The sequence below is a fragment of the Anastrepha ludens genome, chromosome 6 (assembly GCF_028408465.1).
Source record: "Anastrepha ludens isolate Willacy chromosome 6, idAnaLude1.1, whole genome shotgun sequence".
Taxonomy (NCBI): domain Eukaryota; kingdom Metazoa; phylum Arthropoda; class Insecta; order Diptera; family Tephritidae; genus Anastrepha; species Anastrepha ludens.
In genome coordinates this window covers 58,522,553-58,541,130 of record NC_071502.1, presented here as the reverse complement: position 1 = coordinate 58,541,130, position 18,578 = coordinate 58,522,553, and the positions used below count along the sequence as shown (strand labels likewise).

Sequence of the window (18,578 nt, the reverse complement as noted above, 5' to 3'; positions counted from 1 at the left end):
TGGCACTTGTGAATTATACAGCTGTAGTATACAAACAGACAAGCAATGGGGCGCGTAAAGGTCAAAATAAAGATTTCCACTACTCAAAACTATTTTTTTATTTAACAAAAAAGTTATTCAAAACCTAAAATGGGTGATTGATTTTGCGCCAAATTGTGTTTAGAAGATAATATTGTGACTAGGTACAAAACTAGAGCAGTTGAAAGCAATTTTATATGAGTAATAATATATTAATAAATAATAAATAAGCAGATATATAGGGTCCGCCATATAACTTTACGGAATTAAAAATGCTATAAAAAAGAAACTACTCAAGATTTTTCCAAACTGTTTTTTTATTTTGAAGTACAATCCTTCCGGTTAATGATGGAACACAACTTCATTCATATGGCTGCCTCGGCTACCATACCAAGGTCTTTACGCAAAATTCGTCTCAATGATGTCTTCGAAATGTCCAATTGTTGAGAACGACGGTGAACTGATGTTCCTGGTGATTCACGAACACTCTCGGCCACAGCAGCAATATTTTCGGGTGTACGCACGGTTTTTGGTCGGTCACGCGTTGGTTTGTCAATAAGCAACCCAGTTTCTCTTACTTTTTTCGCAAAGTAACGCACATACGCTTCATTCGGTGCTTTTCTTCTTCCCATTGCCGTACGTAATTTTCGAACACATTTTGCAACATTACCATGATTTTCAAAGTCATGTCGCAATATTTACCAGCGTTCTTTGAGCGTATACACAACCATTTTCGTTCAGCGGAAGAATAAAACTAGTTTTCTGTCAAATCAGATGACAGCTAAGTGTTACCATTTTTCAAATAATACCTAGTTCAAATCCGTAACGATAGATGGCGGGCCCTGTATATAGAAATCAGAAAACACAGTGTTTCAACAAAACATTTTGACACACTGAAATAATCAAGTCATTTGCATCTTAACTAAAACTAAGAGTAAGAAAAACAGAGCTAACGCGCGGTCTGCGCATGCCTGCACTCTCCGAGTTACTCTTTCTGATTTCGGGAGTCTATGACTTACTCTTTCGAATTCGAACTTGCTCGGGCACGCGGCACTGAAGTACGAATAGAAGGCTAAAACGTTTTCAGGGTAGTAGAGTTAAAAGCGTGGGATGCTTGATATAGTAAATATTACAGTCATTCTATTGGCAACTACCTATGTACAGAAGGTTATGAAAGTGAAGCAAAAGCATTTAACTCTAATTTGAATTATTCTATTTGTATCTTAATTTTTGTTATAATTCTGTTCTGAGGTAGTTGACTATGATTGATCGTTCGATTTGCTATTACTTCATTATAGGTCTCTTTGTCATTAAAATTTATTTTCTACTTTTTAGTTCGATTAGCAATAAAAGCGTGTTTTTTAGTTTTTTTAAACTATTTTTTATTTGTCTCAAATAGACGCAATACGGCACATACCTATGTATCAAGGAAAGCAATTTCATATAAGAAGGGGATGAATTCAGGAATCAAGTTTAATTTTTATTACAGAATTGTTTGCGGTCCTCTTGGTCAGCCTAACCCAAACTTCTCAGGCTATTCATTGCCTTATGCCCTATTTCGTCACGGAATGCAGTTGTGATGTTCTTCTCCTTTCGAAAGGGTTTTCACTCTAAATTTGTTTCTGCTTGTTTATAGCAGTAATTTAACAACCTAAGAGTTCTATTAATCCGTAGAGTATCCCACTGCAGATATTGCCCTTTTTAGAGTTTGTGATACATTTATGTGAACCTGTATACTCCTGACTTAGAGTTCACTACAACTCTGATAAGCGTTTTGAAGTTCCCAAGCGGAATTTGAAGTAAGACAGTTGAAGCATAATATTAATTAAATTTGGTCTATTATTCCTGCGCTAGACTACTTAGCACTTTACAAGGTGTTATGCTCTGTATTTTGAAAGGAGACAAAAGCGTATGAGTCTATAACCTTCAATTATAAGTGGGAAATCATAAAAGTCTAGGTGTTTTCCTAAAAGTGGAGCAACCTACAGTTTTATGCCACCTTCGATGGTCACTTGTTTCTTTATGAGCTGCCTTTTCGTGATAGAAACACACTCTGCAGTTTGCCATTGCCTGCCGAAGGGGACGTCGGTATTTATAGTTAAATTTCGCCTACATATTTCACTTTATACTTTCTTTTCGGCCTTCTTTGGCAAAAGAACAGCTTGAGTATTGGGTAAAACGCCACCTTGAACAATAGTTACATCGGATAACAATTTATTCAACTCTTCATCGTTGTGGATGGCCAATTCTAAATGACGTGGGATAATTCTTAGAGCAGCTTGCCTAAGTGATGTGTTGTTGATATGCTTCCGTTTCTCCTACTAAGGTATGCGTGTTTACTTCGGCGTGCACTATTTTTGGATTTCCTACCTATTCCAAAAACTATTTTCTTCTTAGAACTGAAAGTAGTAGTTACAACATTGAAAGTGTTTTCTCGAATTTGCGTAAAGTTATATACATGTAAAATATAGTTACACTTTGGTAAGCTCAGATGTCCCTATATGACTTTAATTACCACTTCGAAATCCCTACAAAGTGCGCTCGCAATAAAATAAATTTCATATACATTTCTGTACTACTCTTCGACATAAGATACCACCACCAAAGTGCTGGCCACCCACGAGGCGAGGCAATCCATTTGAGCTTCAAAAGTGCCGACCGACAGCAACAGATTTGCAAAATACCAAAAAGACAACGCGTGGAATTTGCAGAATTGGGGTAACGAATATGTCACTCTGTTCAGATGTGCAAGATCGCCTGGAAGGAATCCGCAAGAAATTCGCACGCACTACTTGCTTGCAACTCCAACGCATGCTACACATTTTAGTGGGTGATGCTACAAAAAACGCGATTGTCATTGCTGTTGTTTTTTGGAATGTCTGTCTGCTGCATTAACTCCAATAAACTTTGTGGAATTGCATTACACAGGAATAGAATGTCATAAATCACGGGCATACATGCAGATGTTAAGAAATGCGAGTAAAATGCCACACAAAGGGAGACCACCAACACCAATACCGGCAACAGTTCCAGCACCATTGCAAGATCATTGTTGCGCACGATCGTTTGTCAACATAATCACCCTTCGTTCGTGGCCAAGTGCTAAATCACTTCAAGCGACAATTGTCAAGCATCAAGGCAAAATAATTAGTGACTTTGTTGATCATTTGCCTTTAAGTGGCGGCAAAGGGTGCTTTTATTGCAACGATCAGTGCAATAATGTGGCGGCGGCAATACAATGTGGAACAACAAGGCACTCGAACGACAGTGGAACGATAACAAAGTAAGTATTTGTATATACTATAAAAGGCTACAAGTTGCAAAGTAAATCAATTGAAGAATGGAGGCGAAGAAGGTAAGGAGTACCACTGCAAACAAAGAATTCTCATTGTGATTGATAGGCGCCAACACAGCCTTAAACTTTCCTTAGGTGTACAATAACACAATCGAAAAAAATAAAATAAGAAAAACAACGAAGCGAATGCAAATAAAAGTCAAGCGAACAATCATGCGAAAAAACACAACAACAATAAAAACGAAACACATACATACTACAAAAGGCAAACATAAGCCGAAAGCCGAAAGAACACCAACGAAAGCGAAAGTCAAACACAAGCATCGTCAGGCGCCACAGCGACTTAATTAAGTCATCAACCAGAAGGCAGACTAATTGAAGATTCTGTGCGGTGCGATTGCTGTATGTGAAGAACGGCCGCCGTCACCGCCGACGCAGAAAGACTAAACAAACAGTTGCGTCGATTCGGGAGGTCGTCCCCAACAGCAGACAGATGAGCGTTCGGTCACTGGCATTCCCACAGCGGCAGGGACTGCTTCAGCAGTATTGCCAGTAGCATGGATTCGCCTTCGTTGGCGATTTATGAAAACCCAAAGAGAAATTCACTAACCCCCACCACCACAATTTAACCACCACAGTCTATCGCCACTGCCACTGCCACCGTCATCGCCGTCGCTTTCTGCATATTGCTTCTTGCTTCTTGACCTGCTCACATTGATCTCCATACGCAAAGCTTTATTGGTACTCCACTCATGGATGGTATCAATAACTTCAACGGCTGGCTGGCTGCCTTGTTGCTGATATTTCTTTTTCATTTAGACAAGCTTCAATACACTTAACAGCGCAGACCACACGCCGACACATGCACATGGGCACAGCTGGTTTGCTCGGGAGCAGGCGGTATGTTGGTGTTTCGGCATTGGTGGCGTCATTGGTGCAACCGAAGACATTGAAGGTACGGCCACCTTCTAGCGCAGTTAGTCCGATTGTAAGAGTTCGCCGCCACTGATCGAGTACCGCACTGATCTGCAGGCTGCAGAGCCACTGCTTTTCTTCTTAGAGTGTACGGTGCACGGTAGGACAATGATGCTGCTGGATTGCAGATGATTCATACGTTGACTGATGTTGAGGATACGAGTATTTATTTGTTGAGCAATTCCGTTATTTCAGTTTCTGCATTCACCTACAGTTGAGCTGAAGTTATTGTTTGCCATCGCTAATTCGAACAAGTGTAATGCATTGTATAACTCCAAATTACAAACCTCGAAATACAGTGCACATTTGCACTCGGAAGTGGATGCCATAAACTGTTCGTTCTAATTCTTGTTTAGCAGATTTCGATCCGTCCTTCATTTTATTTCGATCCTCCTTCGCTTTCTCGTTTCCCTCAACCTCTTTCATACCAATTGCAAGCACATACCTCGCTTTGCCTCAGTTCAGTGTAGCGTCACGTATATAAAAAATGGGTATTTCAATTAGAGTGATTTTTCCCTTAAAGGCGTTTCATCATCCTCAAGCCACAACCCGAATCTGCCACAGTAGACAGGTCAACTATTGCATGAGAAAACGTATCGATTGTGACCAGTTGTGTAACCAGTAAGCAACCTTCCTACTGAACGGATAAAAGCTTTGTTCATCTGAGATCCTCTTTCATTTTCGAGTTCATCTGAGATCCTCTTCAAATTTCAGAATTTATTTTTAAATTTAGAAATTTAAATTTAGGAAAATGACAAGCTAGGGACAAATCGTGGTTCGCACCCGGTATAGACGTTGCCGATACCCTCGTGCCAACTCGTGGACCTCAGTACTTTCGCTCGCACAATGACTTCACTTGGTGTTTTTTAATATACTCAGCGATATACTTTTAGTCTAGAAGCTGAAGGGTTTTATATCACGCTTTAACAAGTTCGAACATAAGTGTCCATCTGACGAGGTTCTTGATTTCTACTTGGCTATCTGAAAGATATCTATTCATACGATCTTCAAACCTTTACCTTTACCACGTTTAAGGTGGTATGTCGAGAATGTTTGATGACAGATCCATATAAATATTGCATGCTCTGGTTCTCTTACCCATCTTTGAACCGGCGGTGTACCAAGGCATGTATATATCTGGATCTAAGATAGAGAACCCCTTTTATCGGTTTTTCCAGATTACTAGTTCTTACCTTGAACTTCCTGTTGAAGCAGGGTTCCCTAGTCAGAGAGTTCGAAATCTTAACACTTTCCAGGCAGAAAGGTCTTACCAAGTACAGTAGGTTCTGTTTTTATGCGGTAGATACGTTCCGCAAGAAACAGCATAAAAAAAACGGCATAAAAAAAGCTACCAGTTCTATAGTAAAACTATAGATACGTTTCAAATGCTAAAACCGCATAAATCTGAAATAATGTAATAAAATCGCATAAAAAAGGGCACTAGTCCCATATTATAACTATAGATACGTTCCATAGACCGCATGAATCTGAAATAATTAAATAAAATCGCATAAACAAAATATTGTATTTTTGAAAATTATATCTTTATTTAAGAAACGTCAGAATCGAAAAATAAATTTAAGTCAGAAATAGAATCAGACAAAAATCACTTCCGTCACTTTAGGAAATGTACACGTCTGATCTGGATGGTGATGCAGGCGGTTCCATACTTGTAGGGTTAGCATTTCTGATGTAATCTGTGATGAGTTTTTGCTTAGCTGGTTTAGAATCTTGTTTATATGTACAATTCCCGATAGGTCGACATGCATTTTGTAATTAAAAAAAAAACGCACTATTTCAAAACCGCATAAAAACAGAACCTACTGTATTACGATTCGGGACTGCAAGACTGCTGCTGCTCCAATTTTTTCACCGAAAATATACATACATATATATATAGTTATTGCATTTAGGTATATATAGTATGGGGGGAAAAAATAAAAATTTATTTTCAATTCCCATTATTTTGCATACCCACTGTATTGAGTAATACGAATTCCGATCATTCACACACTTACCGGCGTGGCCAATACAGCTATAGCTTTGGTCTAAAAAAGCAACTTAAGCCACATAAGCCACAAAAACAAACACAACGGTCGAATTTGGTCCAAACAATGCGGTTTGTGGGGATTGCCTCATAAACGCACAATTGAGCTGAGTTGAACTGAACCGAACTGCGCAGAGAAGCGGTGGACCACCAACACACACCGCAGTATGGCATTTGAAGCGATGAAACACTAGCAAAAAACAAACAACAACAGCGCCAACTTGCAGGGCCAGTGTGTAGGGTGGTCTATCGTTTAGCGATCCTTGAATTTTTATGACGCTTTTGTTGTTGCCTCACAACAACCAAGGCGCTCTTAGATATGTATATATGTACGAGGTGCATATGAGGGATCACCGCCTGGGCGTAAATGCACCACCTGATGCCGCAAAAATCCAGCCTGGTTCGACCATCGACGCTGCCGCTGCTGCTGCTACTATTTACCTTGTGACTTATGCACATTTGTTGGTCTTCTTAGCATTTCTATGGTACTTATATTTGTTATTGTTATGTGTGTGCGCTTTTGACATGTTTTGGCTGTGTTGCGTGCATTATCTGGAGCAGTTTTAGTGCCTCCTTTTGGCCATAAAATGGCAACAAGTTATTGCGTGAAATATTCAAGCAACGCTTGACAAATGCAACGCTCGTAAATGTCAACGCAACTACCCATCTCCAACTCCAAAATGCATGCATACGAGTATTGCCATCGACAGACCAACTTCAGTTCCATTGCCATTTCGCTGGCGAAGCTCCAACCTACAACAACAATAAAATTCGAAAAATTAAGTATACTCATTCCAATGGAAACAGTGTCAATATCAGCAATAACCAAAATAAAACAACTGCAATAAGTGTTACTAGAACAACAACAACAACAGTGCTGAATAAAGGTATCTAGCAAACAAATGACTAACATATGTTAATGAAAATGCCCCACTTATATGCCTTTTTTATGGGCCAATATAATTTTATATATACAGAAATGGCAGCGCCCCATACACAGATGTACCATATATAAGTTTTGTTAAGTGTAGCCTTATACTATGTACTAGGATGGAGCGGATGGAGGTTTTAGATCTCATATACCTGTAGGAAAGATATTCAAGCTATTATAGCTACTCTACCCTATAAAAAGTGGAGTACAATGTCTTCAAACTGAGGTATATATTTACGAAAAGTAGGTCATCGGAATGCTTTTGTAAAACTTAGGTTGAGTATCACTTAGCAGTTCCAAACGGTTTTACCAGCCCTTATTGTTGTCTTAATTGGCGTAGTATGCTCGAGTACAAAAGTGTCTTCTTGCTCTCTCGTGTTAGTAAACTGAAGCTAATCGGAAATACCTGTTCGAAGTTTTTTTAAAATTATCTTTCTGTGGAGGCATTACTCTTTCTGTGCTACCAACAACAGATGCCGCAGTAAATGTGAACTTTCGTGGCTGGAGCGTTTATATGCTTTCTTACAATATCATCCAGCCTGAGGAGCCACTAAATCTTTGTGACTATGTCAATGTAAAGCTTTTACGGCTTTCAGTATGTGCTATATTCTCCAACGCACAAAGGTGTATACATTTTTCTCAGTCTCTGTGGTTTTGTTTTGAACACTCCAGGCGCCGGGCGCCGGGCGCCGGCTCGTCGAATTCATGCTTCAGCGACTTACTAGGTGACATAGTGTGCTTTTTGTTAAGGAGGAGAGGATGTTACTACTCAATTACATACTTACCGAGCTTAAAGCGGTACTAATTGGATTTCAACGTTTCCTAGTGCTACTAAACAGTCGAAAGTGAGTTAGCCGAGAATGTACTCAGAGTCTTGTCCTGCCACCAGCTCAATTCGCTTTTTTATCAAGGTTAGAAAAGGTAGAAGTAACGGTGTGATTAATATCCAACAAAAAAAAGCTCCCATAAAGTTCCTGATCGACTTAGTACTACTATGAGGAATCACTCTGTCTGAAAACTTGGTGGGTATCAAACGGCTTAGAGAGGTAGTTTGGAATTCTAACAGAGTAAGCGGTATCGCTCAACGTTATTTTGCAGGGCCGTATTGAGATGGTGAGAATATCAAGTTTAAGCATCGGAGTAAATCACCTTTTCGTAATGTTGAAAGTGGCTTCAAGATCAGTTAAGAGATAGTGTATGTCGATTCCTTTTTTCTGGTATCTCTTCCAAGATGTTACGTAGTGTGGATATCTGGACGATGGTAGATTTACTAGTTTTAGAGCCATACTGAGTCATACATTAGTCTTTTACACAACACGGGAGTAGATGCATACACCTTAATATCTTATAATAAAGTGGTTAGGGATCGTGGTTTATTGCTTAGCTTCATCGTAATACACCATATCGTATTACCCGAAAATGCAACGTCTTTTCGGTGTTCGAAATCATCTTTCAAAAGTCGGGTGCTCTCAATCTCAGAAGGTATAACAGTTTATGGAGATTAATACTGTAGATCTCATAACAAGGACCTTTAGGAATGTCTCCCATTGTACGAAAATACTACCATTCGTTTGTCTCATGGAAGTGCGTTGAGTTTCCAATGCTGTTATGCTGTGAATAATGATTTAAAAGCGACTACCATGCTCAGCAATACGTTCTCAGTAGAAAGTTTTTGATAACTGAGTGGCTTGTAGTTTCTTGTTAGCCTTTTTACAGTCCAGCTCCAGCTGTTTTGTTTGAGTAGCAACTAAGCTCTGACGGCTTAGCAAAGCTTTGCTTGGGTTTGTATTTTTTGTTGCTTTTTTCAGGTCAACGTGGTGGATTTCTGGAGCTCGCCAAAGGCTGGATGAGGTTATAATGTGAACCAGCATAGCTGGCTGTTTTGCCGGCTTAGGAACTCCAATATATTCTAATATTTATGCAAAACACGTTCTATTGACAAGTCTATTTGAGGACCTCTTCTTTTCCACTTCCTTAGTTAAGGTATTCTAGTCGAAACGAGAGAAAGTGACCTAATACTTCCAAGGACACCTTTGCCTTATGCCATTTTTAATTTTCAAACAATCAATCGATGGAGTCTTCATTTACACTGCTTTTTCTGCAGTCCCTTCGACAAAGAATCATCACATGAAAGATTTTTCCTGAAATCCAACAAAAGAAGATAATAATCTGATTTTTCTCTATTCCTTAAATCAGCTCTAGAAAACAGTCATAAATAAATTGCCTTGAGTTTCCAGCCATGCTCTCTGAGCGTGATTGTAGAATTGTAAGAAAGTTCCCGTAGCTGAAGTTATATGAATTATGGGCTCCTGTAGCAGCTCCACAAACTGCACGTTGAATACTGGTCAATCGCTAGTCCGCTTCTTTGCTTAAATCGGCTTTTATTGTAATTCTGAATTTAATTTTAAATGGAATTGTTAGTTTGTATACCTTATATTTTTCGTAGTCTGCAAGGTACTTTGTACTATAGACTTAATAAATAAATAAGTAAATAAATATTAGAATCGACTCTATGACGGCAGTGTATATCCACAGAACAAGCTTTGATTTCAGCTCTTAGCTTCTGTTGAGATATAAGTTGTAGATTAAACACGCCCTCTTCACACGTTTTTTACCATTCCGTAGTGGGAACGAAGTCTCAAGTGTTGGGTGTTTTGTTTTATTGATAAATATCATCAGCTGAGTTTTTCCCGGATGCACACTAACCGCGGATTTCAAAATTCTTGAGCGGAACTCATTTAGTAGCACGTTGAGATTTATAGAATCTAACCAGATGGTCTGTCCATGACCAGATAGCGACGTGTATGAAGACATCAACAATTTTCTTCGAAGGAATTTTCGCGACCATATGTTGACGACTTTTTAAGAGATAGCAACAACAGCAAAAAAGCTCCAGCAATAGCAATCAACGCGACAATTTGCATCAACAGGGGAATACTAAACTTAGTACTGCACGTATGTGAATACATACCTATGTACCCGTACATACAGGGTTCGATACTCGAAGTGTAACCAATTAAAAAGTCATAAATTTAGTTTAGAAAATTATTTTTATTCAATTCAAAGTAAAGAATGTGTAAAAATAATACAAAATTAATAATCAGTTTACTTCTGCTCGATATGACCACCTGTTGCCTTGACTATGGCCTTGAGTCGGTCCAGGAAAGAATCGCAAACTGCAATGGCTTTTTTCAGCGCCTCGAGACTGCTCTCCAAAATGGCCCGAAGACAATAATCCATTGAGTTCGCATCTAGTGAATTTGGGAGCCAATGTGTAGACGTTATGAAGTTCGGAACGTTAGTATTTGTGAGACAGTGCTGAGTCCTGTTGAAACATCCCTGGTCTGCCACTGAAATGTTTGTCTGCTCACGGCTTCAAAGCAACCTCCAGAATACTTTCCCGATAATATTTCGGATGTACCTTGACGCCAGGCTCGATGCAAACGATTGGAGACTGCCCATCTGAGGTTACAGCGGCCCGAACCATTACCTGTGGCGGGTGCTGCCTCCTGGTGACCAATCAATGACGTAAATTCTCGTATGAACAGACGGTCAAATAAACCCTACCCTTTTGGGAGTTTGCGAAATGGTCAATTTGAAAATTTTTCTGGTCAGAGCGAAGCAACTCCTTTGCTCTTTCAAGTCTGACTTGTTGCTGCTTTGGTGTGAGATCATGCGCCTTTTGGATCTTGAACGGCTTGACTTTGAGAACATTTTTCAGTATGCGGCCATTTGATTGGCACTTCGTCGGGGATTTCGCTGAAGTCGTTTCTTCATTTAAACTTCAAAAACTTTATTTACTTTAAGGTGCTCGAGCTCACGAACAATCGCTGGTTGTGATTTTCCAACCAAGTATAATGCAATTGAAATCCATTACTGATTTTCTTTTTTTTCGGCAAAATGCCTCCGCGCACTTGTAACCAATATTCTGGACTGTCATTTAGCTATCTTATAGACAGATGATGCCCGAGCATCAGCTACGCGAACAGTCTAAAGTTGGTCACACTTCGAGTGCCGGACCCTGTATATGCATACGTATGTGGCTAAAAGAAAGAAAAAATAAAAATAAAAAGTGAAAAAAAATAAAATTGCAAAAGGAATGGGGAGAGATTTTTAAAATCTAAAAGAGAGCCAACAAGCGCTTGGGTGGTCTCGCTGTCAAAATGTGTGGTCTTTATTAATAAAAGCGCATGACAGAAACAACAACAACAGTAACAGCAAAAAGAGCAACGACAAGGGCGAAAAGGAAAAAGAGCAACAACAGCCAAAACAGCGATAGTGGCAGCAGGAACTCTTCGATGAGGGACGACAGTAGAAAAGGAAATAACAACAACAACATATGAGTGAATATCGGCAACAATAAAAACAACATTTGTAATAAGAACAACATCAAGAACAGTTGTGAACTCTTTGTGGCTTGACTGTCGCGTTGTCCCTTATTGCAGCCGAAGGCGGCTGCGGCGATTGGAGGCGGACGGCAGCGTCGGTAGCAACATTCACACAAGCAGCAGCGGATGTGCTGAACGCAGCTGAGCTGTTGATAGTGTTCATGTGCATCAGCAACAACAACAATATTCGTTGCAACATGTGTTTCCTTGTTCATACATATAAATGTAAGAAATGCACATTGGCAGCGACTTTTTGCACTACCCCCGCGTGAAGGCGCTGCCACAAACGCTTCGTTGTTGCTCATGCTTATTTCCAGAGCGTAGCAACGTGGTTTGTTATTTTTTCATTGCTGCCGCTATGCCTGAAATTTGCTGCTTGCTGCTTGCTAAATTTTCGGCGCAAGCGAAAAGCGGGCGCTCTTTGATTTTCTGCCGCGCGGCGCTGGGCCGTAACGGCGGCAACAACAATTGCGGGAGCTGCAAATTAAACGAGCGCACAAAATGTTCGCATTTAACATGATTCACTTCTTGTTTTTGTTTTTTTTTTGTGGTCCGACTGGAATATGCATGTATATATGTGAGTGTTTTTGTTGATTTTTCTGTCGATTCATCGCTGCACTTGCGACCTGGTTCCCTGCTCTTCTGGCTTGTTGTTGTTGATCTCTGGCTTTTAGAATTTAATTTCTGTTTGTTTAGCGGATGATGTGTCGGCTGATGCCGTCTGCCAATATTGTGTTGAGTGTTGTTGCATATTCATGTTGTTGCCACCACCACCACCACCACGGACCGACTGCTGTTGATCATCAGCGCTCGCATTAAGCTTAATTTCGGTCGAAATTAGTCCGCTAATGAACACATCAAGATCATTTTTGCCATTTGCTTTCATTCATTGCTGTTGGGCGCCTTATTGTTGTTGCCATTGATGCTGTTAATGTGTTGTTTGTTTTACTTGTCGCTTATTATTTTTAATTTTATTGCTTAACAGTTTATTTTATTCTTATTAAGTTTTTGCTAGCGTGAATATTTACAATTGAAGATTTCTCGCTACTTTTGTTGTTGTTTGTGCCTGTTTTTCTTGCTCTTGTTTTCTGCCATAAGTTATCGTGATTCTTTGTTTGATTATTTCTGCGCTAAGATCTCTCTGATCTGGGAGTGTCATTTTTATATGGATGCGCAGGCAATTGAGCTGAGTTGAGTTGAGCGGAATCGAGCCGCGCTGCTGAGTCTTTTGTGTGTTCATTAAATGTCATTTAGGGTGCAGTTTTGGACATTTTTGTAATTAATTGCAATAAATGGCAAGTGTCATAAATTTTAGCAGAGATTTGTTGAAGTTTTATGTTAGTAAGTTGAATGAAGAAGTTAAAATGAAGGAAGCAGAAGAAGATTAGGTGCTGCAATTATCAAAAATACTAATTTTATTTGATGAGAAGTGAAAAATTTGCTGGTCTAAGTTCAAAATTAAAGCCTGAGCATGGGTATCACAATATCTATAAATTAACAGTGACGTTAGGTTAGGTTGTGTGGCTACCCATGAGAAGGCTAGTGGTTCGAACTACGGCAATTTTCGGTTGTGCTAGCTGCTTCGTACGACTGATGAAATTCCTGAGCTGAGCCTTATATAAATGTGCTATAACCGGAGGTTTAGCGAAAAAGTGAGTGGCAAGATGTCTCAATTTTAGACCCGTGAGGGCTACTCCTTATAGCTGCTGTAAAATGGACTCCAATTAATGTCTCCCCACGTGGAAGGCTAACAGACATTGCCCTAGCAAAGGCACCCAAAACATTTCTGTAACTGGGACTTTGTTAACCTAAGTGTTCCATTGACAGTGTCTCCGTCACCAGAAGGATCCCGAAAATGTTCATGCTGATGTTCTTGCCGAACGCAAGCTGAGTTGATGCGCAGCTCAACTTCCCAGGAACAGACCACAGCAGTCAAGGAAACTCCAATATTCGCATATCCCACGGAAACTGCCTCACGTGTCCCATATTTAGCTAATTCATCTGTCCTGCAGGTTCTTCAGCAAGGCCTGCGCACCACTTTGGGTGCTCTTTGGAATTTATTCTCATGTTTTATGAAACCTCAAAGCTTATACTTTTGTCCCATATGGGGTTTTATTGAACATTTCACTAATAGTAGTATTATAGCGAAGAGTGTATGTGGCTTTCGAGCATAACGCATGGCATGGCATTTCAAAACTTTTGAGTATGAAGACCTGACAATGTCATTCGCAATGACGATTGCAAAAAGAGCAAGTATCTGCTCCGAATAGCACTTAGCTTGAAGGAGTAGAAACAAAGAAATAGCACAAATAATATGCTCTAAAACTCTTATAGGCGGCCGCCGTAGCCGAATGGGTTGGTGCGTGATTACCATTCGGAATTCACAGAGAGGTCGTTGGTTCGAATCTCAGTGAAAGCAAAATTAATAAAAACATTTTTCTAATAGCGGTCGCCCCTCGGCAGGCAATGGCAAACCTCCGAGTGTAATTCTGCCATGAAAAAGCTCCTCATAAAAATATCTGCCGTTCGGGGTCGGCTTGAAACTGTAGGTCCCTCCATTTGTGGAGCAACATCAAGACGCACACCACAAATAGGAGGAGGAGCTCGGCCAAACACCTAACAGAAGTGTAAGCGCCAATTATTTTTTTTATTTATTTTTTAAAACTCTTAGAGCTAATAGCCTTAGCGGAAGATTTAAAACTCCATTTTTTCGTGATGGATGGTGAAACTTCGAGTGATACCCAAATATGAGAAAATCCACATGGTTTAGTGCCGAATTCATGGATTCTTTGGGCCTCGACCTTCATAAAAATCAGCACAATCAATGCAAGGGAGTACATTGCGTACGACACGTAGTTGGAGGCATGCCTATCGACTTTCCTGCAGTGTCCAAAGCGCAAAACTGTCTTACTAAGTAGCGGCCAACGGCCTCTCAGTGAGAATTTCTCTCATGTAATCCTATACAACTGTTGTTGGTTGTGTGCGTAGTTGTGTCAACAAAATGCGTATATTTGCATAACTACAACCATCAGTCTCATCCATCACAAGGCGTTGAAGTGCGCTCGTTGAGACTTCTTTGCCTACTACATTCGCTTCAAGCGACGTTTGGCTCCCTCTTTTGCTTACGGCTGTCCACAAGCTCCGTTCCGGAGACACATGTGCATATGGTATATACACACGTAAGCACAGATATATATATTACATATAAGTGCACACATACATACACCCATGCATATGTTGCGACAAGCTATTTTTTACAATTTTGCTGCTGCTGTTTTTGTTGTAGACCCACAACAGCGTCGCTATGTTGTTGCATTTTGCCTGCACTAATTAACTCATTAACATTTGGTTCTTGAATCACTGACTTGGTGTTGCTTGAATATTTTGCTTTCGTTTTAGTTTCCGTGGCACTGCACTGACTGCCTTGTCCCGTTGCAGTGCTGTCTATTTTATGATGTTTTTCATTTTACCCTTTTGTCAATTTGGCGTTGTGCGCTGTTGCATGCAACATCTTATCGCAAAACTCGTCGCATTCTGTTCGCTTTTTGCTGCCCAACCAATACACGCACATACACACATGTTGTCGATTGCTCTTGTTTTTATAATTGTTTTTGTATGCAGCTCATTGATTTTAAACTTACCCAGTAGATGACTTCTGTTTTCTTCACAGCCTTTTGTTTTGTGTTTAGTGCTGGCCGTGCTTATGGTACGCATCTGTCGCATGCTTCGATGAGTTTTTGCACTTGCAAGCGAAATAATGTCATCTCTGAATATTTGTGTCTATAAGTTCGAGCGTTTGCAGCTTCTTACAAGTTTAACACTATTTCCAGCTACAATAACTGCAGCAAAACGGCAATGGCCTTCACTTACCTACGTTGAGGCGTTGCAGTAGCGCCTGCCCTGTTGTTGTGTGTGTGGGTTGTCAGACGTCCATCAGTATGTTGCAGCCACACATGTGCTCGCACATGCCTCAACATCGCTTTGACACCGACACCAGCTACCGACAAAGACTACAACAAACAGTAGCTGCTGGCTGTGATTGCTGTTGTTGGGGGCAGACAATTTTTTAATTTTTTTCTCTTCCTCTATGCAGTTGTTTTTATAAAATTTCAATCTCTTTGCCCTTTTTTTATATGTGGCATTTACATGCCCTCTTTTTTTTAGCTAGATTTCTGCCTATATCAGCTGACCCTCTCACATATGTACCTGTCAGTAGGTGTTTCTATGCACAAAGCAAACGCAATGTGACAGCTTGACTGGCCAGAGGTAAGCGCACTACATAACTTCTTGAATTTCACACAAAAGCTTTAATAAATTCCTCGGATTTGATGATGGGAATGCAAATATGGTTGTAAAAATAATTATGGGTATGAATATGAAAATGATTACGAATATGAAAAGAATTATCGGTATGAATATGAAGATGAAAATGATTACGAATATGAAAAGAATTATCGGTATGAATATGAAGATGAAAATGATTACGAATATGAGCATGAATATGAAAAGAATTATCGGTATGAATATGAAGATGAAAAAAGTTATGGATATGACCATGAATATAAATATAAATATGAGTATGAATATGATTGTGAATATGAATATGTTTATGAGTATGAATGTGAGTATGAATTGAATGATTATGAATATGACAATAATTATGGGTATGAGTATGAATATAGAGTCATCCACTAATACTTGAGTGTATGGAGAAATCGACTTTGTTAGTAAAACACAATCGCTTCTGGCTTATATTATACCCCCAGATCACAGGGGTATAACTGGGAATGAAGTAACGAACGCATTGCCTAGAGAGACTGCGGCCTCGTTACAAATATGATAGTAACCGAGACCCTCCTTGCTATGGTACCACACTCCATCAAATTATGGGGTACGCCAGGCGAAGTCCTTACTGGGGAGAGTACAATCAAAAGAGATATAGGAAACTCATTACCCTTCCTAAGGATAAACTGAGAGTGCTCAGGGACATTCTCACAGGCCATTGCAGATTGCGCCGTCAGCTGTACAGGATTGGGATATGGCCCGCCTGTCCCTTGCGACCAAGACTCCAATACACCTTCTCCTTGAATGTGACGCTATAGCGCGGAGAAGGTTGAGATATATCGGCAAATTGCCGCCAGAAGAAAGGCATATACGCTCAACGTAACCCAGATCTATCTTTAGTTTAATGAGAGAACTGGGATTGAACGAGGTATTTTGATTAGTAGATTGCGCAAAAGACCATGGGACCTAAGTGCAAACCTCAAATTTATCTATTCTCGTCTATGAGTATAAATATGAGTATTCAACACTATCCATTATGAGTATGATTATCCATTATAATTATCAATATATGAATATATGAATATGAATATGAATATTTCATTATGAAAATGTATACATATTCAAATTCCAAATGGAAAGGGTTATGAAAACTTGTGAATACTCGGCGCTGGTTACAAGAAGAGACATATATTAGGTTGCGGAATAAGTGACCATGTCGATCAGGTATTTTCAGTCGAATAGCCTCATTCACGCGGTGTAGCTGGGCCATGTAGAGCTTCTTGTTGACCGTGACATTCTTTACAAGCATTTCCCAGTGCACCATGCCCTCATAGTTCCTCGAAAGACATATCATGTTTTTTTGTATGAAGATCCGATTTGACTCTCCGCATTGACGTATCTCCGGGATCCACTCACTCCTTTCCTTGCTTCATGTTGACGTATAGAAACCATTTCTCATCGCCTGGACGATTCGGTACAAAAAGCGCTGTTTATGACTGCGTGTTGCTCGATGGCACGTGAAATGCTGAGAAGCAATTTGAAGGTGGCTTTCTTTGCTTTTTTCGTTGAGCTCGTGACGCACCCAGGCTCCCAATTGTTTGGTGATTGAGAATGGTTTTATGGTCGCAGTCCATTTTATTCGCCAATTCACGACTGGTTTGGCGACCGTTCTCTTCCAAATTGATTTCAGACGTTGACGTTCTTCATAGTATTCAGAAGGTCTTCCACTGCCGAACGTGTCATCGACGTCAAAGACGCCATTATTGAACAAACCATTTCCGTGCTGTAGACTCACCTGTGACACCTTCTTCATACACGTTGCAAATGTCCCGGGCTGCTTCGGCAGCTTTTTGACCTCGATGAAAAGCAAAGAAGAGCAGATGTCGAAAATGTTGTTCTTTGCCTCCTGGTTATTCCGTTTCTGAGCCTCAAACTACAATTAACATAGTTTTGTAGAACAGAAAGAGTTTTATCGAATGAATACTTACCCGTTGCCAAACAGCATACAAATCGTTGTAAAATAAAAGAAAATATAAAAACGCTATGAACTTATTTCCCAACAAATGTGTATTGTGTATTACATACAGATTGCGCCAAGAAAATAATAAGGAAAGCCAAAGAATAATGTCTGCCATACAATCCTTATATTTCAGGTGTAAAATATCGTCAAAAAGTATATGTGTAATACCGCGATAATTTTTTAAAAGAAATTAAAAGTATACCTTCTTTATATGTGGGTATTTTTCTTCCCTTCAGGGAAAATATAATAGAAAGAGGCACTTAAGGGGTTATATACCTTGTGGTCCGGTGAAATTAGCGAAAGTTGGGTTTTTTTTAAAGATATGTAGCAATAATTTTATTGTATAAAAGTTTTTATTATTGGATATTACAATGTTTAAAGAAAAAAAAAGGCTTTGTTTGTGTAAAAATATTTAAAAATGGCGGAGTTATGGCGTTTTCCCCCAAGACCCTTTTTTTGGAAGAGGCTTGCGGTGGACGCGATTCAAGTCCACCAAGTCAACTGAAATCAAAAAATCGAAAAGATTTCATTAGTATAGGGTTATATCTTCTTAGTGAACGATCAATATATTAAATATTTTGATTTTTGTGAAAATAGGAACATGTTTTTAAAAAACTCCA

At 39.6% G+C, this 18,578-nt stretch overlaps 1 protein-coding gene across 1 annotated transcript in view; it reads left to right on the top strand.

Annotated features, from left to right (window-relative positions):
• The first annotated feature begins 4,175 nt into the window (after positions 1-4,175).
• The window catches only part of LOC128867081 (uncharacterized), a 101,565-nt gene continuing 87,162 nt past the window's right edge, over positions 4,176-18,578 (top strand). Inside the window, exons 1-2 of the mRNA XM_054108178.1 lie at positions 4,176-4,301; positions 16,056-16,275. Of these exons, the coding sequence (XP_053964153.1) occupies positions 4,176-4,301; positions 16,056-16,275 (346 nt within the window). The remainder of the gene's footprint in view (positions 4,302-16,055; positions 16,276-18,578) is intronic.